This window comes from Clavelina lepadiformis, chromosome 3, assembly GCF_947623445.1.
Source record: "Clavelina lepadiformis chromosome 3, kaClaLepa1.1, whole genome shotgun sequence".
Lineage (NCBI taxonomy): Eukaryota > Metazoa > Chordata > Ascidiacea > Aplousobranchia > Clavelinidae > Clavelina > Clavelina lepadiformis.
The window spans coordinates 19,078,344-19,106,062 of NC_135242.1; the positions used below are offsets into that span (position 1 = coordinate 19,078,344).

Below are 27,719 nucleotides of genomic sequence, written 5' to 3' on the forward strand. Positions count from 1 at the left end.
GGCAAGAGGATCTTTTTGATATCAACTAACTGATCACGTATGATATTTTTGTCTCCAGGTGTCAAGGTAAGCCTTGGAGGCCACTCTTCTTTCTTCCAGTGCTGATCCTTGGCCCTGCTGTCCCAGTAGCATAGGAAACATGGGTATTTGGTGTAGCCACTTTGTTGCCCCAGCAAAAAGTTCACCATTTTTAAATCTACACAGATGAGCCAACTATGCTCATGGTACTTGAACTTTTCAAGAACGGTTTTGATGTTCTGATACTCTTCTTTCATTGTCACCGAATGTCCTATAGGAATAGAACCGTACACGTTACCATTGTGAAGTAGAACACACTTCAAACTTCGTTTGGAGTAGGGTTAGTTCGGATATCAATAATTTTTACTATCCGGATAACGGATATATCCGTATATTTGGAATTTATCTAACCGGTTAACCGGATAATAACTGCTAAGTGAGACCTTTACAAGAAATCGTGTTTTCACAGGTTTCACATTTTGCCCTCTCACCATTTCTTGATCGTAGAAAGTAGCCCCAAACTGGATTATCACTTTTGAAACGTTTAAATTCCATCTCTTAAATTTAGTCACTTCAAACTAGGTTGTAGCCAAAGCTTTTCAACTGACACTTCACAGACTTTACCTTGCCATGAGAATGCAGTCTTTTATTAAAAGAATCATTCATTATGCTTTCTTTGTGACGTGATAGTAAATTTCACTCGTGCATTTTACGAGTACCGTAGTTGAAAGTACAGTATAAGACAATAGAAGTGTGAACAAAGGTTTAATTGCGCTCAGCGGGAGTCAGCCTCTACGTAACAAAGAATGTTCAAACTTACTAAAAAGTGTAAAACGCATTAGCAACGATACTCTTTTAGCCGGTTAACCGGCAGAATTATATCCGGATATCAGATAGAAAAAAAACCTGCGGTTAATCGGTTAACCGGTTAACCGTTATCCGGATAATCCAACCCTAGTTTGGAGCTATCAATGAAAAGTCTCCATTCGTCTGCATCATACTGTGGTAATCCCATTTCTAGAAGAAGCCTTTCTATATTGTTGCAATAAACGAAATCATTGTGGGAAGCAAAATATGGAAGCAGTTCTTCTTCTCGTTTGCGAAAAAATGTCACGCTTGTACCAGCTTTGAGAAGTTTCCTTTCCTGTAGCCTTGATGCCAATAACTCCGCCGATTGCTTAGGCAAATACAAATCTCTCACTAAATCATTTAATTCCATCTGATTAAACTGGGAAGGCTTGTCTGACAGATCCTCGGGTGCTGGTTGAAAAATTTCACTTTCTCCTTCACTAAACGATGCTTCTGAAGAAGAAATAGCCTCTTCGTGTAGTTCTGGAAGTGATATAAATACTGGCAGTGGCTTTTCATCACTGTGAGGAACTGGCCGCAATGCCGAATCCAGATTTGGATATTTCAAACGATGTTTACTCTTTTTGTTATACCCTTTCACACTAACAAGACAAAAATAACAATCGTCAACATGATTTCGTTGCTCTCGCCAAATCATGGGTATTCCAAATTTCATTTGTAAACCTTTTCCTTGCGACCAACTTCTCAGACATTCAACGCAGGTCTTGCACGCTTTATGAGGAGCCCAGCTTTTGTCCTGGTCCCCTAACTTGACTTTAAAGTAAGCAAGATATGCCCTTTTTACAAACGTGGTAATATTGCATTGTTGAGACTTCAACATGAAGCATCCACAAATGTAACAAAATATATCCGGATCATTACAACATTTTACTGTACATTTACTGGACATTTTACTGTAAAAAGGGTAAAATTGGTCAATTTCATAAAATAATGACACCGATAGAAAGAAAACTTGATGTGATAGAGAAAATCTGAGTTCATTTTCGGATTCAGCGCCCCAAAATTAGCTACAATCAGTTGTCAAAACCCAAACCTGAAAAAAAAAGTTGAAATTTGTAGACCAGTGTTATTCAATTAGTAGCTATGGTCGAAAGTATTGGAATGTTTTTTCCATTAATTGTTTTTGTACCAGCTACACGACTCACGACGATTCCCTTAGCCCAATGGCTTGCTTTGCTTTTCTTCTGCAAAAATTTCGTTTAGGCCCATTGGACCATTGGAGTTTTCCTAATGGTTTTTAGGTTCTGAGTGATGTACGTTGCAGGCCATAACGTGAACATGAAATTTGTATTTATTGAAAAAGTAAAACTAGCTAGTGGCAGGCGAGCCCAAGCGGTATAACGCAGTCCACTCGGAATTAGAAAACCAGCAGGCTAACACGAGCTAGGCTTGTTACAGTGAAAGATAAAAATGGGGCGAAACTGTTACAGTTGATGAAAAAATGCAATTGCCCCTTCAACAGCACTGTTATATTTGAGTACTGAGATGTCAAACACTGCAAATTAACAATTCTTTATGACTAGCTGGGCTCTAGGTTTACTGACAGGATTATAATCTCATTAGATTAGCTGATTGAGTATGCGTAATATTAACAAAGACAAAAAAACTTCTAAAACAATGCGAAGAACAAAAAGAAATTAAAACTAAATTCGCAATATGCAGACATGACAATTTTATTTTCTTCGTTTTTTCTTTTTGCCGCCCTTTCCTTTTTTCCCTTTGCCTTTAGCTCCAGCCCAACGGAATCCTCGCTTTTCCAAGCAGTCTGCGGCGACATGACAAATGTAGTGGGCATTAAACATTGCTGCGGGACTTAATATATCAACCTAAAAAGTGAAAGTATACTCATTGTTTGTTTTTTAAACAATTTCCCTTATTCAATAACATAACTTAGTAACTGACTTACAAATGGATCATCTCCACTGTCACCGCTAACTGTGTGGCATCTTTTAAAGCAATTTTATTATATATTTTTCCTAACTACAACTTCGTTTTGTACCTTGGCGTTATCAATTCAGGCAACAGATTATTATTGATGAGTCACAATTGAACAAAACACACACTTCTATATGTGGGTCGCTATCAGTTAGCTTGACACGAATAAATGTAATACAAAAAGATGTTGGCCTATGCCCTATGGCTTAAGGCAAGGTGTTGCTCTGCCATGCAACTGTTAAGCCACAGTGACCTAGTACGGGTGAGTGGTGACCAGGGTTTTTTTTAAGGTTTGGTTTGGGTGACCGCTAAGTAGTTTTAAGAGACCGCAAGTGTTTCATTTAAATACCAAAAAATAGCCATATTTGCTTAAACCTAAGCATATTTGCTCAAATTTTAGGAAACCGCTGGAGAAATTTGGGGGACCGTTTCGGTCCCCCAAAACACCTTAAAAAAAACACTGGTGGTGACTACCCGAAGATCTCATTTGTTGCCATTAACGTTTTTTTATGGCTTACTTACTGTGACGTTTTTAAATTGCGTGTCCATATTCATACAACTTTGTCGACACAGGTAGTAAGAATTACGGTTTGTTGTTAACTTAATTGCGTGGATAACCTCTTGAAGATAAACACAAGCATTTTTACTAATTGAGCTTTATGTTGCGTTTGCTTAAAGTCCACTCACCTCTTCAACGCCTTTGCTTGTGAGCGGTGATAAACTGGAGGAACGCGATTTTGCCGAGGATGAGCCGCGTTTCTTTTTCGCACTTGATCCTCGGCTTGAACTGCGACCCTTTCTGTTTTTACCTTTCAACTTGGCGCTTTTGGTTGGTTTGCGCGGCTGTAAAAGCGCCAAGTAAAACAATATTAAATTTCATAGTTGACAAGTATTATGTAGTTATTGTTAGGCACAAATGCTGGTCTTAGAAATGTAACACGGTGACTTGATACCACGCCGGTATTGTACAAGAAGGCGTTTTGCTTTCAGATCCAATTAAGTACGTCACAATACGCGCCCTTCTCTCTCCTTGCAGGTGGCATAGAACAGTAATCGCTTAATAATGACTGATTGTTTGTTTCATGAAAAGTGGAATTTTGTCACACAAGTAAGTTTAATATGTCGTACTTCAATAATTGCCTGTTGTTTATTCACAAATTCGTATAAGTTGCAAAGTTTCTAATCCTTTAGTGTGGCAAGATGGTCTACTAGATTTAAAATTAGTAATAAAACGATATTGCTAATATTGAATGGCTTGTGAAAACATCGAAAATAAAGAAATTGTAACGTCATAATAGAACATGATAAAACCTTCTTGATATGGACGCCATATATAGCGATAATGTTGACACAACGTAAGGTGACGATCGTATTACAATGCAGGCTTTTGTTGTATTTAAAGCGGTTCATAAAGGTTCGAAGGCTGTATTTTTTCATCATAATTAAGAACACCTTTATACCAGTACCCTACTAGCAATTTTCTAAGTTAATTGTCCTATCGAAATGATTAATTACAGTAGTTATGTCTGATCCCTATACTGTATAAAACTACTCAACAATGACAGAAAAAAGATTCATGCTTTTCTACTCACCATACTTTGGTTTGTAGGTCTTTAAAACCGTTTCCAAGATTATCAAAGTTTTTGAGAGCAGAGTACCTACCTCACACTAACCTTATGCTTTGTTATGAAATGACTGTTATGTTGTTACCTAACTACCGGTAAAACCAGCTTCACAATAAGATCGGCACACACTCAAGAAAAGCTCTTAAACGCAAAAGGTTTGACCTCGCGGTTTTCTACAAACACTGTTGAAAACAATAGCAAAAATCAATACTTTATCAACAGCTGGTATCTTTGATAAACGTTGCAACGCCCGTATGTGATATGCGTGTACTTCTCTTTTATTAAAGATGAACAAATTAACAACAAATACACCATCAAATAGTCATAAATAATCAAACTTCCGTTAAGAACACGATAACCTGCACAACTTTATTCGCATCTACTTGGAAATAGACGTCAGTCAATCTGGTTGCCTAAACTTTAATTTTGAAAAATAAAACATTTACTTTCTTCAACGCAACCCAGTCATATTGTTAAGTCAATCGACGGTTTCGCTAAACAATCATCTAATATTTTAAGCAAACTAAACTCATAACCTTTCGACCTTTGAAGTTTGATACAATTCGATACGTCCTACTTTGTGTTCGATACCGACGTAACAATCGTCTGAAGTGATCGGTAGTACAACAGTCGTGCTACCGGGCGTCACAAAATTTGTGCACTACGCATAAAGAGTCGGAAGCAATCTAAAACGCTAAAACAAGTGTATGCAGTTCTGCAGGTTATGTCACAATCTCGCTCGTATTGTAATCGAAACATAAGCTTGATGACATCAAAAAGAATACTCGGACACATAAACATAAACAATAACCATTTTTTTCTGCAATGCATAGCTCGATCTGCTGACTTCTGTGGCGCGGATAATTAAAACGGTCTCCCATGGTCCCTTTACTGTGTTGACCAACCTTAGCGATGCTGAAAAATAAAACGTGAAATATTGTATTTGCACTTCACCATAAACAAAAATTCATGATTGATATAATCATTGGTGATTAAACTACATATAGTACTGGAGCGATGATATACAAAGTTAAGTAAGGGGCAAGTGCCAAAGCAAGTTTGGCACCACACACATAGACCGATCCTTTTTAATGAACTCGTCATACAAGACACGGCGAGGAAGTCTGGATTCTGACATCCGGATGACATAGCCTCGTGACCAGCCCAGCTTAGCTCTTGGGTAGTGACGGGTGTTTTCATTGACTGGCAGTTGGTGCGGTGCCAGGTCTCAGCATGTGTGGTGTTGTTGCACAAGGAAGTATTTGTGTAAACGGGAAGTATGGTACTGTTCAAGCAGCTTGATGTGATGGCAGTAGAGGAAACATGTTTCACAACCGTAAAGCAAGGTAGAAACATAGACAGTATTGCAAACAAGTATTTTGGTATTAATGATATTGATAAAGGTTCCAATCGAAAAAGACTTGAAGTTTGAGTTGGCCAAAGGATGCTGAGACGAGAGTGATGCGTCGCTGGATTTCATCTGTTAAGTAGGTTAATGAGTACAAAACCGAAATAAGACGAGTTGACTTGGAATGGAAGGCAACGCTATTGTTTGGGTGTTTCGATCTTGATCTTTCTGTTAATAATTAAGCCTGCACGGCTGTATGCAATTTTTTATAACATTTAGAAGTTGCTAGAGTCCTTCAGGGCTGTAATTGACATGTACTGTGTGTACAATGTTCATACAAGTGAAGGTCAAAGGTGTACTGGGAAGGAGTTTTGTGTTAGCTCTGAGGCGGTGTTGATCGAAAAGGCTGCCATCAAACTGGTACCGAATGGATCTTGCATCGTTCACGTTGAAGTGTGCTAGGCTTAAAAAAGAAACTGCTGTCGTAAAGAAGTTGAATATCACAAGGCCGAGCATGCAAGCCTGTTTGACGCCCACATTACTGAAAACGCTTTGACTGGGCATCGAAATAAATAGCTATGGAGTCATCATTCCATCGTAGTGTTGAAAAGTCCGGGAAAGTGCTAAACATTTCGAGAATCTTCCGAAGAATCGCATGGTCAAAAGTAGTTATGTTTTGCTGGTTTTGGCTCATTTTATATCATCTATATATATCTCTATCTATATTTATATATCATTTTATACACTCATTTCAAAATATCATAATTTGGCTGGCTTATTTTTAAAAAGAACGTAATTTGGGTGTGAGGAGTATTAGGATAAAATCTGCTTCATTTTAAAAATTCTATAAATCACGGTAAGGTACTAGTAGGCTACAGGTCAAATGAATTCAAATTAGTTCATGTGACTTTAAGATATTAAAAAAGACAGACAAGACAAGACGCGGACAGTTCTTTCAAAGCGTTTAGAGGTAGATGTGATTTCTATTTTCAATGAGTGCAGGAGGAGCCATACTCAGCAAAAGGGCTGACCTGTCAGCGGATTTGATGCCATTGTGAGGGAATCCAATTAGTTGCTCTTGAAAGGTTTGTGACAAGTTTTGGCAAAGCTTTTGTCCAGTGGACTTTAGATCTATATTAATCTCAATGAGCTCAAATTTTATGAGAATTCTACTTTCAGCCTCACTTACCTACGCTGCCGTCATTCACCAACTCAAAATTTTCTGCTTCATTTCCATTGATGATTGTCGTTTCAAACATACGGGAGTATGGATTCTGCAAATGTACAGATATTCGTTAACCACGCTTTATTCGTTTCTTAAATTTAATTTCTCTTTTTCTCTGTTGAAAAAAACAAAGAAGACTGTAGCATGCAAAACATGGTAAAAACATATACAAGACAAAAGAAATGGTTTTCATTGTGGTTTCGGGATCTTCTGATTGAAGAAAGCCTTAAACTTATCGATGACTACTCACTACTCGAGCCATGTTTACTGAACTTAACTTTATGAATATTCCGATTTTCTTATTTTGTATTCAGCATTTTCTATCTATGTGCTGTTGTCCCAGAGTTGTAAACAGGCATTGTATTTCTAACCCGATCCCAACAAAAGTATTTGAAACCCAAATTGGGCCCGAAAGTTAAATTTACTGCCTGAATGAAAGTTATGTTATGACGTCATATTTTTCTGCCAGAGATTCTTTGCACTTTACGCGCATGCACATTTGTGTAAAGAAGTGAAAACTAAAACACAAATGGGGCAGAGTATGAATTCAGGCCCGAATTTGGTGTAATTTTAAGGTTCATCTTAAGCCTGAACCTGACCGGCACAAAACCGGCCCGGTTTACAACTCTGTGTTGTCCGGAATTGAAACTTGTTTTGAAATTTGAATTTGTCGGTTCGGGAGCCGAGTGGTGGTGAAAGCGCTGGGCTTGTAATAATGAGTCCTGTGTTCGATATCCAGTGAGCAACCTTTCTTGTGCAAGGCAAGGCATTGGGCACTTGTTTCTGTTCAGTGGTCCTGATCAACAGTTCCAAATTCGGGAAATACTATATAAAACTAAGTTATATAAAAAATACTAATGAAAAATGTGTGTTTCGATCAAAACTTGTACAACAGCTATAGCTCGGTGACTGGGGCTCGAGCGATGACGGATCATCGCTTTGTTTAAAGACTTTCCTCAATCGGAAGATAAAGATTATGATTTCATACCAAACTGCCTACCAGAATCACTGGAGGAGAAAGTGAGCTTGCCAATAATGATTCTGGTAGTGATTCTATAGTGATCGAGCTGTATATGATTGATTGCGAACCCTGCCCTCTAATTGCTGTCAGGCTCAGTGTGTGAGGTTGCACATTTTAACCAATTGCTTTTTCTGCTACATGTGGCAGCTTGGGGCTATGGTTTTTTATGTTAATCGATTTTTTTTAGACAGGCCCGTAACTAGAAGAGACGAAGAGTTTTTTGAGGAGGGGTATAAACAACAACTATTAAAAATGCATTAGTTTTAAGTTATGCCGCACTTTCTCCAGGAAAAGGAGGAAATCGTTTTCAAAGTGGGACGAAGCCCCTGGACCCACTGTAGTTGAATTACTAGTTTGATTTGTAGGCTGCAGGTAAAAACGCTGAGGAATGTCACGATTTCAAAACTGAGTCGTTTTCGTGAAGAGGCACCTTTGTGCATCTACATGTCATACCACGATTTCTTTTTTGTATTCGGTTACAACTTACAACAACGCTGTACTAAAATTCATGATGTAGATGAAATGCGTAGTCTTGAAATTGGTAAATTTTTAAATGTTGAGCCCCTATACTTCTTCAAATCGAGAGGTTCCTATAATGATGTTATGTCGTCAGATTACGTCAAGAAAGATTTGCAAAACAAGGCGTGTTTGCCACTAGTGAAAAGCTTACTCACGGGTCGACCAAGAAGCAAGTGGTACAGTTACATCAATGACTTGGCATGGTCATGGTTGAATATCCTTTTATAGACCAAGCGGTTAATGTTGGCGAAGGACAGAGTACTATTCAGAGAGCTGCTGCCTCACGAAAGAATACAGTTGTTTACGAAAAAAGAGCGAGAAAGTAAAAGATTCACAGATGATAAGATCTCTATGATTTCTAACATGAAAATTAAACTGTAGGCCTACAGTCAGCATAAAAACGTCGTTTTGCAGGCAAATTCCCTAATCGAATAACCTATTGATCGAATATTGTGACGAATGTTCAGTCCGGTTAAGTTCATGGAACCATTGGTTATTTCTTAAAAGCAAATAAAGCTCATCATTTAAGTAACAGACCATTGCATAGGTTGGGGTTTAGGAAAAGAATAGGATATTATATTGTTGATAAAACTTTTTCTGGTTTAGCTCGAATTTACTGCAAACAAGAAAATATTCAGCTTATATAACCTTTATTAACCTATCTTTGCAATTCCTATAACATTGTTTATTGAATTCAATATTTTTAACCATTTACTTTTGGGATCTAAAACTTAGACAAGCAGCCTATACGTTATGCTTTTCCAACATGCCCTAAGCCGATATATCTATTGTTTCTGTCTTTTTTGCAAAATGCAGAGAAAAAGTAGTAGAAAAAGTCGACATACTATGGTTTTTGAAATAACATTAACCCCAAGCCATATAATCACACATGCCGTTTGTGCAAATACGCAACCAATTAACGGTTTTCAAATTCAGCATGCGGCAAATTTCAACAAAAATGTAAGATTATACTTACGTCAAGCAACAAACAATTGTTGTTGTACAAACCTTTCGCAGCTTAAGAACAAGCTCTGGGCTCTGCAGAGTTTCAACGGATGGTAATGGTATGTGCAAGTAGGTGTATAGCTTCACTTTTGCGGGACAGTTGCTGGAGACGCAAGGTGTACGACCACTGCGGTCCCAACATTTCATAACCGCTTTCCGACTTTGACGAAAGCAAAAGTCGTTGTTAAAATGCTTTTTATTTTGGGGGATCTTTACTGTTTAGCCTTCTAGCGGCACAAAAGCAAGCAAAATGGAATGAAATTAACGAATAAATAAAAACTATACACAAAAAAAACAAAATTTGTCCAGCAAATGTTTTTGAAGATAATTTACGACGGGTGTTGGTGTAGCATACTGTTGACATACGTCGTGCAAACACTTGTGACGTCGGAAATGACGTTATCAAAAAATAGGGAACTCCCCTCATTTGGAACTTATATACAATTGAACTCTTCAGGTGCTCTTGATCGAGCGGTCGCTAATAGCCTCGTGGCGCACAAGCATAAGCCGCCCCGTGATACAGCAGGCAAGCAAACACATCCATCATTCAATTAAAAGTCATGTGCACTCACATAAATATAAAGACGCGATATAAAAGTCGCCCATCTGCGCTTTCTGTACAACTTTAACGTGAGATCAACCACGTAATCACGAGGTCCCGCTATGGGTTTCGTGGCATACACAATTCCAGTTTGCCTTTTCCTGATTTTCCTTTTAATTACTTTAAAAGATCTATCTTTATTTCCCTTGGTCAGTAAGAAATAATAGCGGTCTTCGGGGCGACCCTTTGCAAGGCTCATGCGAAATAGTGGTTTCTTTGTTGAAGCTCTGTTGTGCATTGTGATGTTGTGGTAGGATATCTGCTTCGTCAACTTGATGCACGCACGTTTATCCTCAGCATGATGGCAAGATTTTCTTACACATCGGCTGTTGGTGGTGAATGCGGCGGTTGTAGAAACATCAAAATTCAGTGTAATTTCAAGCAATTTTCCAATGTAACGTCGTGCATCAATCAAGGAACAAACAGTGCAACATGCGAAAACAAAGTTGAGACATTTAAGATGGTGCAAGGTAAGTGATTTAACTACAAATAAGGTTCTTACATTTCGCAAGTATAGTGCATAAAAGTGGTTGATGCAAGAAGACAAAATAGAGTATCTTGCAAAAGCTCCCACTGAAAGCTTTTAAACTTACCGGTTTGATAATTTCGCATAATTTTTCGGGCAGGACAGCTCGACGCACCTAAAGCCACCCTGCGTGTTGAAACATGTTTCTGAAGACGTGCAGTTGTGAAGATTCGATGCACACTCGTCAACATCTACGTAGATATGATATATTAACGTCAATATGTATTAACCACACAATGCATTGAGTTCAATATTAAAAACATTTGTAGCCAATGCGAGGATATAGCTGTTATTTACCTTGACAAGTACGACCGAATCGCGTCAATCTATAACCCTCGGGGCAAATACAAGCGTAACTTCCGGGACTATTCACACATTCGTACTGGCAATTTCGACCAATGGGTGAGTGGCATTCGTCAATATCTGCAACAAAAAATGCAAAATATTTAATATAAAAAACTACACTTGAGAACGGATTTGACTTGACACGGACTGCTGACCTTCACAAATGTCTTTCCCATCGGACGAATTTGCCTTTTGATAACCTCTGTCGCAGTCGCATCTGTACGAGCCCGGAGTATTTACACAAATGCCACCGACCGAGCAAGGATTCCCTTGTGACTCCTCGCATTCGTCAATGTCTGCAAAAGGACACAAACATTTTTATTGATATCGATTCTGGTTTCAACCAAAAATTTTATTTCTGATGATACTTTCCGATTTGTGAAAATATATCAGACCTGATGCACGGCAAAAATGACTTTTACTACTACATCAAGTAATTCGAGTTGTCATTTGTTCATTCAAACCACATGCTGTTAGCTGCATGGCCTCCTTAACTACCCAAGGCGCATTGAATCAAGAATGAAATAATTTATGAAATTTCAAACAAACTAAATTCAGATAAACGTCATAGGACATACCAACGCATTTCCTTTGGTCAGAGCTTGGTCGAGTCCCAGGTGTACACAGGATGGGATCTTCACAACGGAAACTTCCTTCGTCGTTGATGCACGTCGATCCAGATGAACACGTATGCGTTCCGCGCGAACATTCATCGATGTCTGACCATACGTACAAATTAGTCAGGATGATAATAAATTGGTTTTTTGAAGATCTATCACACTCGTTAACGTGAGAAAGCGGTGTACCCATACCATCCATCAACCCATTAAGTTCAAGATAAACCGATAGGCTACGTAAGGCTACACCGGCAAAAGAGCGAATCTCGCACATCTGTCTTACCAACGCAAGCGGTTCTGGCCCTGTTAAGCTCATAGCCTGCCTCGCATCTCCGTCTTGGCGGGTCAATACATCTATAGCTGCCGTCAGTGTTGACACAAGATGAACCGTCCGCACAACCAGCAGTTCCCAGAGCGCATTCGTCCACGTCTTGTTAGAGAAAAAGGTAAGTATTCAGTATTTGTAAAATGAAATTAAATATGTCTTCGCAGTTCCTGACTCATTGAAATCTAGTCGCGAATGGTGTAAGAAAATTTGACATTTCACCGTTTAAAAAGTGAAGAAATGAGGGCAATCGAGACGCTTTAAAAGTTAAATGTTAGCTTTTCCGGGTCGCCGAATAAAGCACTCTGTCGTAACACGGTGCAACCGCCACTATACCAGATTACGGGCCAGACAAATGAGTCAGTGGAAAGCAAATGCTAGACAAACGGATGAATAGCTCGCAATCTATAGCATGAGTCGCATTTCCATATAGGTGATCGTGATGTAATAATTACCTTCACAAAGATGGCCATGCTTGTCGAAGGTGAGCCCTTCGGGACATGTGCACTCGTAGGAACCAAGGGTGTTTTCACAGTGAGCTCGAGGCGGGCAAGAAAAGTCTCCGGCACGGCACTCGTCAATGTCTGAGAAAAAAAATCAGTCACAACAACCGTTGAACATTCTGAAATTGTTCATAACCTCGTTGATAAACTGCGCAAGCTTAAGCAGTCCGCCAAAACCAAACTCGCAACCGATTAGGTGAATGTGTATAGGAAAAATATGCCACAAAAAATAAAGCGCGGAAGTAATAAAAATAGTTGCTTTTGTTCGTAGCAAAACACATTTTGCGGTTGTTTATACTCGGTTTGGTATAATTTGACATGCTGAGACTTGTTGTCTGGGCTTAACGAGCCTATTTTTTGCTTAATGCTCCGACTTGACACGAATTCGTTTTACTTTTCTCCTTTTGGAACGCTTTTAACTTTTGCAATCTTCAGCAGACATCCTGAGACCATTTGTCAATTAAACGTCAGTATCAAATGCATTTCAGGAAACAAACAGGAAAATACTGCGCCTGGCGTGTTTGACTTTAACAACTACGTCATGTGCATCGGTCATCCCCACAGGAAACGCACGCGACCGCGTCTTCCATCAATTAAGAAACGGTCACTTACAAGCCAGTACACACAGAAATCATATAATGCAGAAACTTCTAACAAATTGGAGGAAGAATATGTTGCACACTTACCTATGCATCCGCCTCTAGCGTCTGTAAAATATCCTTCGTCACACATTTTCGGGATACATCTAAACGAGCCTCTGATATTCACGCAGTCGAACCCATCGTCGCAATTATGCAAATTAAGAGCGCATTCATCAATATCTGCAAATAAAAACGTAATTATAACACAATATGCTATAATTTTAACACAATTTAACACAAATGACTTCTTTAATATATTTAGCTTATCTTCATCTAAGTAATACGTTTCTCATAACTCTTACAATTTTATTATCACGTCAAAGGTACAATATAGTATAATATAGTACCATGCAGTATAGTATAACAATGTACTGCAGTTTTGGACAGGGGGCTTCGACGAAAACACTCAGCTACAATTCCATCTCGGCTTGGTCCTAAGATGTAACTATCAGAATTTGCCAACTCACCGTTACATGTGTTTTTATCTGTGAGCTCATATCCGGTTCCACAGCTTATCAATCTCTGGCAATTGTAGCTTCCTTCTAAGTTAAGACAGAACTGACCCACCACGCACTCATGAGTTCCAAGAACGCACTCATTGATATCTGCAGCAACGCAATAGAAAGCTTTACTTTAATGGCACAGAAGATAAGCTGTTTTAGCGGTAAGAGTTAAGCTAATTGTCTGAGAGAGTTAACAGTGCACTGGGTATGTATGAAAGCTGACACATAATATTTTGTTGCACCCACTTGGTTAATCACTCAGCACCATCGCTTACCGTTACACGTTTTGCCATCTTCGTCCAGTTCAAAGCCTTCCAGACATGCACACTCGATGCCGCTGTCGGTATCCACGCATAACTGAGGGCAGTTGTTGTCGGTTGAGCAATGAGACACTCCTTCAATAAGAATATATAAGAGCTTGAAGAGTACTATAACGCATTTTCTCTCAGCCGTTAAATCAACCGCGTAATATTGCGATATTGAATAGCGGTTTTAAGTTGACCAGATATGAAAAACAATCGCCAGCCGTGACATTGAAGATTGTTTTGTATCCGTGTAGGAAAAATCTCTGCTAGTTGCAAACGCATATAATTACCAGGCACCCGGCATTAATTAAGCATGCGCTGCCGGCGATTTGCTTCCAAAGTCTGCATTACTGCAGACGGGTGTTGTCGTCGCCGTGTTATTTGCATGAAAAACGACGTTAGCTGACCGGAGTTTTTCTTTAAAATACCAAACATTTATAAAGCTGCCAAGGGTTTCAAGGCATTAGGTTAATTAAGTGGATGTGCATTTTTCAACCGTTTCGGAAGAGTGAAAATCCACTACTAGCCCCCCAGATTACTAAACACCGCGGAGATCATGCGATGTGTGCGTTGTTTTAGGTTCACAACGTCGCAAGTTGTTTACACGATAAAAAAAAAATCAATGCTTGCCTTATCGGCAACTTAAGGAGTGTGTCAGGAAAGATGTCGGTTTTTTCCTATCGCCAAAGCTTCTTCAGTTTGAAATGAGCAGAAGATAAAACCGCGGGTTTAATTCTTATACGCCTTTCTCCTTTCCTTAATAAAAGCGCGAACTTTAAGAGATATGTGGAAATACCTCCAACCGGTAACCTTAGGGGTAAAGGTATTTGAAACGACAGGAACTATGCACCGGCATTTGTGATGAAAGCGGAGCCCCAGGCCTTGTTCGCAAGCAGCCGTTTCGCTTGTGGTTAGTGATGTTTACAAAAACGTACATCCCTGTCAAAACGCCACTTGGTCTAGTAATACCAGTGCTTTTATAGTCTCTGGAGAAAGATAAGTACGGGTGGCTGGCTTGGAGCGCGCTACTTTTTTTCCCTGCACTTTAATTGCAAAACAAATATTTACAAAGGAAGCCTGCATAGCTTCTTTACTAAATTAAAAGTCGTTACGGCTTGTCACGAGTACGAGTGGACCTTGTTACGCCAGGCGTACAGAAACCTCGACTGCGTTCACCGGAAATCTAGTGACTGTTCCAATCACCGAACCCTTTTGCTCTATACCGAGCGAACCGCTTTCACCCTATTTGGTGATGCAACGGTCAACCAATCGCCTTTTATCGACATGCTACGAAACGGTTGTAGTGACGTCAAAGGCAGATTTGTTTTGTGGCTTAATTACCGGCTGCATTTTTCCCTAAGAATTTCAGCTCCTGTAAGCAGCGTCGGTGAAATGAAACCTATGCAGCTTTTAACGCAGTAGCAATAGTTAGCGCAAGGGAAAAATATGCGGAAACCACCCGACGACCTTGTTCTAGTGCATTTTCACGGGTACTAGGACGCAAATAAACGAGCGTGACCTCAGAGAATAACGGAACTTCAGGAATGGGTCGCTATTTGTGTTTGATCTTTTTCATATCTGACACAGTATCTGGATTTGGTTAACAAGTAAGCTCCCTTTGATTTGATTGCTATCTGAGTTTAAATAAACGCCTCCTCCACTGAAATCAAACAGTTTGGTTTTCCCCGGCGATGGTTTTGTTATAGGTTACCAGTCTACTGTACTGGTGGGATGTTGTTTCCGTACCAACAACAGGCGAATGCATAAACTAATCAAGCAATGGAATTACCTTCCGATACCAATCTCGACGTAGTCGTTGATGACGATGAAATTGATGCGATTGTCGGTGGAGCTAGAAGAAAGACAATTCGGGTTTAATGAAAGCAATTGAGTGGAATAAGGAAAATCAGCACGAGCCTTTTAAATTAAAATGTCAATTACCTGATTCTTGCGTATCGCCTGACGCCAATCTACCTCTTCGGCAGCATTCCGAGTAAGCAGAATTGCAAGGGTCGCCTGCTTGTAAAAGTTTGTTTGAGTTCAGTGCTGTTTACTCAAAAATAATAAAGCAGGGATATTAAGTAATCCTGTTACCGAGTATTTCCATGTCGCAACTGAGGGATAGGCTGTAAGCTTTGAGCCCAAGGGCGCAGCAATCGCAGCAGGTCTAAAACAAAGAACATCATCAAATATTGACGCAAAAGCGCGAACACAATCAAACGAGCAGTTAGCCAAACAAACTTCAGGCTGAATTGGCAATCAACAAACAATAACCACTGGACGTCGTGTGAAATAGTTCAGTTGGTCCACTCCAATGGGCCTTGAATGACAAATAGCTTCGTGATGAACACCGCTTTGTGAATATTTACGCTAAGCTATATGCTTCCCGCAATTGTTGGCTGGGAGTTGATTTAAGTTAATATTGCTCGTCTTTATACACACAGAAGCCATATCAAGGACGGAAGGGGCTATTAGTCATTGGTTTCGAAATTAAACAACCCGCTATAAATAAATAAAAGCTCGCCAATGATACAGTTCAGCGCAAAGTTAACAAACGTGACCCAAATGCCCTTTCCACAAAAAAGACTTCGTATGATAGTGATCATTTAAAAGCGTGCTTTTAAGTGGACAATAGAATGATACTTAAGCAATTTTATTTGCTTGATGTCGAAGTAGGAACATTTTTGCAAAATTGATCACCATTCCGCCATTTTTGTAAAATAAACACCACAATGACAGCGTACAACAGGAGTTCCGACCTTAAAGCCATTCCGGACGCATTGGTTCGCCATGTGGGGTGGGACAACACAGGGGGCCATGCTTCGAGCTGTGTTGATTCCGGCCTTGCATTGTTCCTGATCTTTCGCTTCCGTGCAGCATTTTTCCTGCAAAACATTTTTTCTCTAATTTGCTGTCTGCTGGCGTTGTGAGAATTTTTTAAAACTTGTCATCATGCAGTGTTTCGCCACACAAGTTGATTTATGACTAAGGGTAATTTACGCAATGAGAAGTTTAGTCCGCTGCAAAGTTCGTGCAAACGTATGACGTGTTAAGGCGTGTTTACTGCTGGTTAAAAATAGAAGCAAGCAGCTTAATTTGCCTTGGAAACGCTTGGGCAATGTTCCTTTTTCGAACCACGCCCTGAAGCACTTCCTCTTAAGTAAATTACAAAACATGCAGACCAACATAGCGAGCTACTTTACCCTGAAATATTTGCCCTTCGCGAAACACTTGTTTGCCGTTTCAATTTCAGAACCCTTAAGCCGGTTTAACTCAAAAATTTAGATGTTTTTTATTTGAAACGTTGGCAAAGTAACCAAAAGCACAAATCAACAAGCGTGTGCGTTAGAGGACTATCAGAATTTTAACAATATATCTTTAAACTCACCTGAACAACGCCACAGATTTGACTGTAAGCGTTTACATTCACCACGATCCCTGCACAAGTGTCGTGTGTTATGGCCCATTGCTTCCCTTGGTAGCAGCAAGCTGATAGCACGTTCTCAAAACTCACTGAAAAGGAGACAATACAAATATTAGACCGAAAATCGATATCCAATAAGCCTATAGTTAATCCAAAAATACTGAAAGTTGACTGAACTTCAAAGTTGTTATGCTAAGGAGCGTAACCTCAATTACTATATTCGTGGAATGCATGGGAACCAAACGCTTTGGGGTTTTGCAAACAGGCTATTATCGCTTTATCAAACCAAGCCGAAGTAATTCTGATCGCAAACGCTTTTTTACCTGGTAACTGAGCTTTGACAAAACAAACAGAATAAAGAGCAAGAAGACCTAAAACTGGTTTCATGTTCGACGGCTATACAGTCGACTGTCGCAAGCTCGGTGAAAAGTGATAACAACTGTAGCCGGGTGCGCGCAATTTAACGGATAGTGTTAAGTGGATGAGAGGTAGATAAGGCACGACAGTAGGAAATGCAATTAGCACTCGCCAGGCGCATAAAGATTCGCTCCTCCTCAATCTACAACGAAAACCATTCTGGAGTAAATGCTTGAGAGACTAATGGGATGATTACGCATTATACAAGAACCAAATGTTTTGTTTTTCTTCTCACAAGGCCACTTATCAGCCTCGGTTAACGTTTTAGATTGACAAAGCGTGGGTGTCCAAATCCAGGGGCAATTACTCTGTTGCAATACAAGGACTGCGATAATCCATATGACTACTCTCAAAGTATGTTGATGTTGATGAGCCTAAGGCACATAGCCGATAATATAATCAACGCATTTCAACTACCCTTGCGGTTATTTACGGCGAAATTGCTGCAATCGTTTGTTATTACTAGCTTGCATTTCTATTTAAGGGTAATTATTTGAGGTTAGGTGCATGGGAATGGCAGCATCCACTTTTCTTGTCTTTCGTGCCGTGGTTTTGCAACTATTTTAATCATGTTTTTAAAATAGAACCGGTAAATGCCTGTTTAAACCGGTACACGCTTGTCACTTGGCACTTGCACGGGGATAAACGTTACTCGGTTGCAAGTTTTCCTTCTTTTAAATAAATTTAGCGTGGTTTTAAAACAACATTTCCAAAGCAAAGACGATTTTCAAGAAAATCTGTGCGTTTAAGGGTGAAGGGTTGTGGAGCTTAGTGTGGCCTGTAACGATGCTTGCGGCAAGTTAATATGCAGAGGTTAAGCATGGATTTAGTGCGCAAAACCATCCTTTTTAGAAAACTTTTGTAAAAAAAAGTTCATAAAACCACCTTCCTCCTCCTAAACAGTATTTCAAAATCTTTCAGCTGAAGTGATAAAAATAGCTATTATTATGTGTGCTGGATGATGATATGAGATTATTTCGAACACGATCATCCAACAATGCTCAATATTATTTTCTTGTACAGTGTTCTGTAAATAGCCGTGTTTCATTGCATACCCCACAATAGACCATTGTGTAGTTACATGACGTCAGCCTAACGCGCTTGCAAAAACCGCACTTCATGAATAACCTGCGTGACTTTTAACCGTTTCGGAACCCTTTAATGGACCTATACACTGGGTCGGCCGATCAAACCACAAAAGACAGGGTTGGTTGTCCTTTCCTAAACGTCACGTTTTCATTCATGTTACAATCGCCATGACGTTTGGTGTGTGACCAGCGGAAGATCAGATTTTCAATCTTGTTCCTGAAATGCCACCTCGGGGCCAGTTAACAGTTCACAAAATAAGCATGATATTGTTAAAAATATCCGCTTTTCATACGCGCCGCGGGCGTTTTGAGCGGAAGCGCAATGCTGGGTTATCGTTCGGCAACAGATCCATTGCATTCGAAGTTCATTACAGCATTTTAAACCGTAACTCTACCAGAAACAGTTTGACCAAACAATGTAGATAAAGTGACAAAACAACTGTCAACTACACCGTGTAAGTAGACTACGTTTCCTGAACAGTCGCGTTGTTATCGGTTGAACAATCAAACTGCCGCAGCCAGTTGCGCCTAACAATACGTGCTCTGTGATGTCATCACTCGTGGTATTGTAACGTATGTGAACACTGACCTAGGAATACAACGTGTGCTCTGACCTTTACATAATAAGAATTTATTTTCCTGAAACCTTGTTTATATTTAGGGAGCCCTTTTCGATAGATGTTTACTTTCAAAATCAAAGTAGGGTAAACAATTTCAATCACATACGCGCTTAATAATACTACGCTGAATTACGAAGCATGAACTTTTCAAATGTCAGTCCTCCAACCTAATACTAAGAGCGTAGCAAGTCACGTGATACGTAGCAAATGACGACGCCTATTCTAATTAATGGCAAGTTCCGTAAACAAGAAGGAAGTCAATTTATTAAAAATATTAATTAAGAAAACAAACATAAAATGTGTGTCCTCCGGAACCATCACAAAAACGAGCTCGGTAACCGGGGCTCGAGCGATGAAAAATCATCCACGAGTTTAATTCTTACAAAGACTTTCATCAGGCCGAGTATCAACATTGTGAGACTATACCTTACCAATTCCATCAAAGGAATGATATGAGCATGGCTACAAAATTACAGATATGGGAATAAAGCCATAAGCGGTTGGGTAATAAAATAACTAAAAGAGTATAAAAATTAGGTTAGCGTGAATAGAGAAGAGAGCAAAGTCATTCTTCAATGGACATGTTCAGGCAATTTTAAACTACTGTGGTGATGATATTACAAGTACGCGCTCCCGGCTCGATATATTTGCCGATTTACATGTTTGGAAAACAACTTATGGACATGCAGTAGGCCTACTTTACAACAGTTGCTTTACCTGTTTCATTGTGCTCTATTGCGTAGTTGTTCAATTCATTTATAGTGCTTTTCAACATCGATGTAGCTGTAGGTATAATTGCAAAACTCGTTGACGTCGGCGCTATATTGGGATCGGTGAAAAAATTGTTTCTTTCAATTGACGTTTGATTTCTGCAGGTTTCAAACATGACTTTTAACAAGCAACATTTTATATGCAACCTATTTTTACATCCTGGAAACATCACTACAGCAACTATTTCTGATAATATTTCTAATTAATATTTCAGCTGACACAACGAACATCGACTTCTTTCGAAACTTACCCGAGTGCGTTTTCTTGTTGCGGTAGAGATTGCCCTGCGTTCGGTGGACCAAAGTAACCGTTATAACCTTGGTATTGGTAAAGGTAATTCAGATTGGGAAGGCCTTGGGGTTGTTGGTTTGGATAGAGTGGCTGTGGCAGAGGGTTGTTGTAAAAGTTAGGATTTTCTTGATTCTGCGGCAAGCCGTTGAATGCCGGATAGCCTTGCTGGGGTAGGTTCACGGGTATCAGATTTTTTGGCCCATATCCTAAATAATTCACATTTCCGTACAAATTTGGTTGGTTACCGAAAGCATTGGGATCACTTTCTGGTAGGTTTGGTTGGTAATTTGGTAACGAATTACCAAGATTTGAAAAATCATTGGCAACCGCATGTGAGCTGTCAGAGTTTTGTTTGGGATTCTCATTAATTTCTTCAACATTATTTAAACTTTGTTGATGCTGCAAAGGAAATTTTGCTCCATTATCTTGTGAGTTTTGTGCCAGGTTTGGTTCGACATCGGTGTCCTGGCCTTCAGTAAGATCCGCATTTTCTTTGCTCTCTTCCGATGTTGAAGATGCAGCAGATGTATCTTGACCTGTTAAAGCGATATTTTCATTATCACTACTTGCAATGTTTTGATCAGGAACCGGCTGCTGCTGATAAAATGATGTCTGCGGATTTAGTGGAAAACGGTCGGGATAACCACCACCAAACCTCGGGTACTGCAATGTGTCTGCGCTGTTTTCGTTGTTTTCAGAGACTCCAGTCTGCTCGCTTCCTTGATCAGAAGAGGTTTGCAATCCACCTTGCAGAGAAGGAATTGGATTATTTTGACGGAGATTCTGTTGATTGTAGTTTTGGTACGAAAAAGGACTTCCACCAAAACGTTGGTTAAAATCATAAACATTGCCCTGGTTTACACGAACTGGTTGACTGCCTTCTAAGTTTGGAGATGAAGGTGACAAAATAGAGTTGCTTTCGTTTTGCAAGTCAGGTGAATTATCTTCAGCGGGTTTTTGATTATCGGCAGGCTTTGAATCAGACTTTGGTGCAATGGGAAGTGGACCGACAGGCTGAAATTGCGGAAATCCGAATTGCTTAGAACCAATTGGATAAGATGCTGGGTCGTAATAGCTTGGCTGATTTAACCCGTATCCAGGATACGCTTGTTGGGGGTATTGAGATAAAACTCGGTTAACTTCATTTGGCGCAACGGGCTTGTCTTGGTTTTCTGCAGCATCAGTGCTTTCGGATGTAGAATCAGACGGCGAAACTTCTTGCGGATTCGCAGCCGGAATTGGATGTTGATTATTTTGGCTTGGCAATTGCCCGGGATTATACAACGGAAAGTTGGGTTGGTTCATACGGTACCCAGGAAGCGATTCTTGTGCATATTGTTGCAAAACCTGACTCGATTCCTTTGGTGGAGTTTCTTGATGTTCACCACCTTCATTACTTTCAGAGGCGGAGTCTGCTGACGAGGCATCGTTGGTATTAGCAATTGGAAGTGAGGGTTGGTTGTTCGCACTGGGTAACTGCCCGTTGTTATTAAAAGGATAATTGAAACCATTCATACCATAGAGCGGGTAATTTCCTTGAGGATTCGAAGGGAAATTAGGGTAATTGGAAGGAAACTGGGCAGCGTCAGAGTTTTCCGCGACTGCTTGGTCATCGGTCTGGATTGTTCGACTTCCTGCGTCTTGATTATCGTCTGAGGAGTCTTGCTCGGTCGGAGAAGCCTGATTTTGTGAGTCAGCTTCTTGATTGTTCGCTTGGAAGCCGCCATTATTGTAATAACTATTTTGACTCTGACCAAAATTGTTATAATATTGGTTAAAGTTTCCTTGGTTTGTGTAAAACCCTCCTACGCCAGGTTGTGGATTTTGTGACCCTTCGTTATTATTGTTTCCTTGGTTTGACAGAGGTCGTATAATTGGATGAACGGTATCGTCGTTAATGGAGTTATGCTTGTTGTTTTTTGCTGATGATTCTGTACCTTCTTTACCGAAATTATTCCAATCCGGTTGTAGCAATCGTGTGTCGTAACCGTCCGGGTCGCGCATAACGCGTTGCGTTGCTTCCAGAGCTTGAGAAGTTTGGCTTGGAGCCTCATAAAAATCTTATGATGATAAAGATTTGAGGTTAAAGATCTGGGTAAAAAACTATAAATTAAGTGATTCTAATTTACCTTCATCACAAGACGGTTGATTGACACAAAAAAGCTTGCCGCCATCAGGTGGGCAATAGCAGGTAGTACAGGGCGGACGTTTAAAACTAAAACGATAGAAAAAAAGTTCAGAAAACTATTAACTCAGCTGTAAGAGGAACATAAGTATATACGCCTTACTTATCGCCAGGTTTTAATTTTTCCCCTTCCTCATTGAAACAACCGATCTGGAGGCATTCAACACAGCCGTCCGGTCGAGTATATGTTTCAACACATGAAGGGGGTGGCTTTAAGCAGGCAAGCCTGGGTGGATTGGGAGGATTGACAACATCGGGCTGAGGAAAACCGCCCTCCGGTATCGAGTTCGGTTCTGCTGCGGACTGTGGATACACTTGCGGAAAACCCCCTTCTGCATTTGGGTTAGCCCCTGCAACAGGTTGTTGGAACACCTGAGAAATTCCTCCTTCGGAATTCGGGTTACTTTTTCCTGAAGGTTGAGGAAACTCTTCGGCGGGGACAGGGTTCATGCCTTCAACTGGCAGCGGATTACTGGGATAGGAGTTCGGCGACGGAAAATTTTGTGAATTGCTGTATGGATCCTGGAAACTGCAAATCCAAAAACGGCATTTGTGTTTTTGATTTGTAATCTTATCCGCACATAAGTGTATCAATGATAGTCGCCGAACACTATTATTTGATCGGGATAATTCCACCGCTCTTCTTGGAGACCGGTTTATCCACTGATACGTTTTACGACTAAAACTTAGTTAGATGCATTGGATAATTCAGCCACTGACCTGCACATGATCATGCCCCCACCATTGGGGCAGCTGCAAATGGTACTTCCCATATCCACGGAGTAGGACAGGCCTTCAGGTACAAGACCGGCTCTGGAAAGTAAAGACGTCCATTAAGACAATGCATATACTAGGTCAATATGAAGGCAAAAATAGAATTCCCAAGCGGTGGTAATCATATAATCAAAAGAAGTCTTTTCTACGCAATATAATTATGAACGTCCACGGCGACTGAAGATCAAACACCGCTTTAAGCTTTCGTCTGAGCACCCCAGGAAACCGCGTCCTTGCTGTTGTGAGTTGTGAGATTTGTTTATTTATTGGTCACGCGGTGGACAGCTGACAACTCTCCACCAATAACTGACACAACTTCAGGCAAGAGAAATTGAGTCATATTACGATATTGAAGTGGATTTTTAAGCGAGGTCATTATTTTTTCCAGAAACGAAAATTTGAAACAACGAATTTCGCCGTGCAAGCAATTGCAGTTTTAATTTGTTTTAAACTCCTTCAAATTTCTACCCATCGTTTTACTCGTACAAATCACGAAAGAAAATTACGCAGAAAGTTAAACATATTTCAATGGGACTATGTAAACTGTGTGCAAAAGTAGGCTAAACTTGGTTTAGTAAAAAAAATCTTTGGGGTTCGCCAGTAAGAACAAAGAGAAAGCAAAACTAACTAGTACTCCGACAAGATAGTTGTATTTCTATGAAAACAACTAACTTGAATCCGTTTAACTCGCAGTCGTAGCGTTGATAGCCTTCGCACTTGCACCCGCGAACCTCACATCGGGGGCAACATTCTGTCTGTGTGATATTTATGCAGTTCTGAAGTTCAGGACAGTTGTTTGGATCACAATCCCCATTCTCGTGCTCTGGATCATTCCCACCTTCAGAAATGTATATTCTCGCTTTAGTTTTCGTGCAAGATATAATTTACAACTTTTCTTACAATAATCACATGAGCATCCAAGACGCAAACGACTTCTGGTTACCTAATTGGTCAGCCTGATTTTGTGTGCTTTGTTGATCTCTGTTTGTCTGTTCGTTTGTATCACTATCTGATTGCAAAGCTAATTCCGCATCTAGATTCCTCTTTGATTGTTGATATAAAGACGTTTCTTGATCTGGCAAGTCGTTTTGATTGCGGTAGCTTGGTTGCTGGTCGTTGTTCAGATATGGCGACAAAGGTGGCTGTGGAAATACATCGGCGTTGTTAGGAAATAATGACGACGGACGAAGGATCGGCGCCTGCTCATTAGATGCGCGTTGTTCTTCATTATTTACAACCCGATTTGGTTGATCGCGGCCATAAAACGAGTTTTGCTGATTGTCCCCTTCGTTATTGACAGTATATGGCGGTTGGTCTCCGTCAGTAGGCATGGGCGGGTTGTTACCGAGGTAGTTGATTTGCTGCCCACGCGAAGGCTGCAAAATTGGTTGATTTCTAGGAAAAGGTTGACGTTGTTCGTTTGGTAACGGGAATAGCTGGCTGTTTCCAAGATAGTTTAGTGGTTGATTTGGCGAAAAAATCGGTACGTTTCCAAAATAACCCTGTTGTCTGTTATTAGGTTGTGAAAGTATTGGACCATTGCCAAGGTATGCATCTCGACGAGGATTTCCAAAAAACTGCCCTTGCCTATCTACAGGAGGCTGCAGGATGGGTCCATTTCTCAAATAACCTGGTTGCTGACCAACCGGCAGGGGTGCGCCGGCGGGGTACTGACCTTGCTGTTCTTCAGATGATTGAAAACGCCCATTCCCAAAATATGGCAGGGGCTGGTTTTCGTTAGCTTTGGGCAACTGACTGTTACCGAGGTAGTTCGGTTGCTTGTCTTGTGATGGTTGAACTAAAGACCCTTGGCCAAGGTAAAGTGGCTGCTGTTGTTCGTTTTGTTGCGAAAACACAGAATCAGGAAAATTCGGTTGTTGATTGGCAGTTTCGCTTGGACGAGAATCATGTTCGTTGCGCAGCTCGGATGTGCGCTGCTCTTCCGGAAGATTAGGAAGTGGATTTTGAGAGTTGTCTTTTTTCTGCTCTTCGCTCGACACAGATTGAGTTCCTTCTTCGATTTTGGCTCTGTCTAAGGTAGCTGGCTCTTTCACTGGCATGGCCGGAAGTTGTTCACCGACGTCTCGAGCTGGCACCTCGCCAAAACGTGCTTGTAGAAGGTCGCCTTGTTGCAGAGAAGATTCATGGCTGAGATAAGATGGTTCGGGGTCTCGTAACGATGCAGTATTTTGGTAGAGCGATAGATGATCGTTTCTTTGACGTAATGGTGCCTGGTTGGCTGAATTGCGACCTCTGTATTGATCGTTTAAAAGTGGATTGCCCGGTCGATGAACTTCGGCTTTGCGGCTGTCTCTTATCAGCATACCCTGACTTTCGTATAACTGACGTGGATTAGGTCTTCGACGATTCCGTACATTCGCCAGGTGGCTATAAGGATAAGATGACGTCACAATGACGTTTACGACAATTACCAACCAAACGGCTTTCATCTCCCCTTTTTCCTCTACGCTACCGAGAAGTAAAGAAAAAACAAAAATAAACTTTTTGTAGCACGGCAACGGTAAAGAGTTACGTCAATCAAATCACAAGCACGCTTAAATAAATATTTGAACTTGGCATACCGATAGAGATGTTATAGCCTCTTACATAGGTTTAACAACAAACACTAACGCATTACGTATCGTAATTCATTAAACACTCTCAATGCCGCATACTAGCGAATTTTAAATCGCCTTTCGTACTAGCAGACAACTACAGATTATCCTATTTGATAACCACAAGGAAGTCTTAATTTGTTGTTGGGCCTAGAGCATTGTCAGACATTTTACATCACTAGGAAGTTCTTGAAGCGGGTAAATCGCTATATAAACGAAGGAAGTGGTCGTGAAACAAACAATAGCCGCTTTTAACATCTAGTATAGAAACCGCAAAATCGCCCATTTCGCGTCGGTCTACTAATTAATTGCAAGTTTTAAAGTGTTAGCAAACATTCTGCTGAAGCTTAGTGAAGGGTAATCGAACAATAAACTCAACACTCCGATGATATAGGTCGTAAACGCGAACCACTCGATCATATATATCGCAAGTATAGTACCACTGGTACTACCAATGAGTGACCGGCTAAGACAACGCTGATTAGCCTCTTGAGAACTCTATATCACGATATCACAAGCTTTCCTTAAATGACAAAGGTTCTGACTAATCAACAACCGTTAAAAATATGCAAACCTTCGCAATCAACTTTTTCATCTAAAAGCTATGACGTGCAAGGTGACTACGTCAAAGTAAAACAATGAGAAGAAGTGTACTAGTCGAGGTATGATTCTAAGGAATGAATGGAATTTACAAACTTTACGCTTAAAGCTTTTTCCTGCCCATTCAACATAATCGCCTCGACATTCTACTCCAATACCTTTCAATGGTCGGAATATTGTCGTCCGGTAGCCGCCATTAAACAGATCAAAGCTGTAGCGATTTTCGGTCGCGCCGACAATTTGGAAATCAGATTAAGAAAATCTTTCTCTTTTAAACATCTCCATGTAAATTGAATATTTTTGTTAAACCAACAGTCCACCTACGTGGTTTTAAGCTAATTTTCTCATTTTATGCTCCATTGCTTTAACTAACTGGCTGACGAAGGTGCAACCGTGCTTGAAAATTTCGTGTGAAAATCCTGAAAAGTAATCCATTCAGTGGAACAAATTGACTGCACCTTGATGCATTCTCACTAACAAGCCATGAAAAATGACTCTAAGCTTAAGCAATATTTAGCTATGCGAAAAGCAAGCTTCGCGCGAAAGTAAAACTTCGTAAACAAACGTTTAAATTGATTTATGAAAGCTTTCAATTGAGTTGCGCTAATGCGCGGAAATTCATAACGCAAACGCCAGTTTTGCGGGGCTAACTGGTAATAAAGCTTAGTAAGCACAATCTAAAGCGGCTTAAACTCTTGTAGACATCTTCATTAATAACACTTTACTTAATAAATCGTCTTACAACCTGCAAATTTTCTCCACTCCTTCGCAATTAATTGGCCTACTTCCTTTCCGTCTAAGGTTAAAATTACAACCCGTACACCCAGGAGGTCGAGATCGTCCACTGAGCCGTCGCCTTTTCCTGTGATCTAACAAAAGTTTTAGCGACAATTTTTCGGCTTCGAAAAGCATTCGAGTGTTTGCATCCTAGAGTTTAAAAAGCGACCTGCCTGAAACTGAAGATCATTTTTCCGCAAATGCCAAGTGAATGCGCTCGCTCCC

General features: G+C 40.3%; 2 protein-coding genes across 5 annotated transcripts; both read right to left on the reverse strand.

Annotated features, from left to right (window-relative positions):
- Positions 1–2,161: 2,161 nt before the first annotated feature.
- Positions 2,162–4,640, reverse strand: LOC143448238 (uncharacterized). Its single transcript, XM_076947871.1, has 3 exons — positions 4,416–4,640; positions 3,511–3,666; positions 2,162–2,714 (listed from the first exon to the last, which is right to left on the reverse strand). The coding sequence occupies exons 1-3, from the start codon at positions 4,416–4,418 to the stop codon at positions 2,562–2,564; spliced, it is 312 nt and encodes a 103-aa protein (XP_076803986.1). The 5' UTR covers positions 4,419–4,640; the 3' UTR covers positions 2,162–2,561.
- A 65-nt stretch (positions 4,641–4,705) lies between these two features.
- LOC143448237 (uncharacterized) lies at positions 4,706–25,991 on the reverse strand. 4 transcript variants are annotated; one of them, XM_076947868.1, is made up of 24 exons: positions 24,446–25,991; positions 24,175–24,340; positions 23,449–23,541; positions 22,832–23,257; positions 22,673–22,758; positions 20,503–22,603; positions 20,199–20,350; positions 17,321–17,445; positions 16,692–16,817; positions 16,027–16,099; positions 15,874–15,948; positions 15,722–15,784; positions 13,903–14,022; positions 13,592–13,729; positions 13,170–13,304; positions 12,436–12,564; positions 11,939–12,085; positions 11,617–11,757; positions 11,194–11,334; positions 10,991–11,116; positions 10,761–10,884; positions 9,570–9,726; positions 6,986–7,070; positions 4,706–5,363 (listed from the first exon to the last, which is right to left on the reverse strand). In XM_076947868.1, exons 1-24 carry the CDS (start codon positions 25,950–25,952, stop codon positions 5,221–5,223), a joined length of 6,579 nt encoding a protein of 2,192 aa, XP_076803983.1. In that variant the 5' UTR covers positions 25,953–25,991; the 3' UTR covers positions 4,706–5,220. The 4 variants fall into 4 exon arrangements, with proteins under 4 accessions (XP_076803983.1, XP_076803982.1, XP_076803985.1 ...); XM_076947867.1 differs by having other exon boundaries at positions 15,874–15,951; XM_076947870.1 differs by lacking the exons at positions 4,706–5,363; positions 6,986–7,070; positions 9,570–9,726 and adding an exon at positions 9,745–10,493 and having other exon boundaries at positions 24,446–25,990.
- Positions 25,992–27,719: the final 1,728 nt, after the last annotated feature.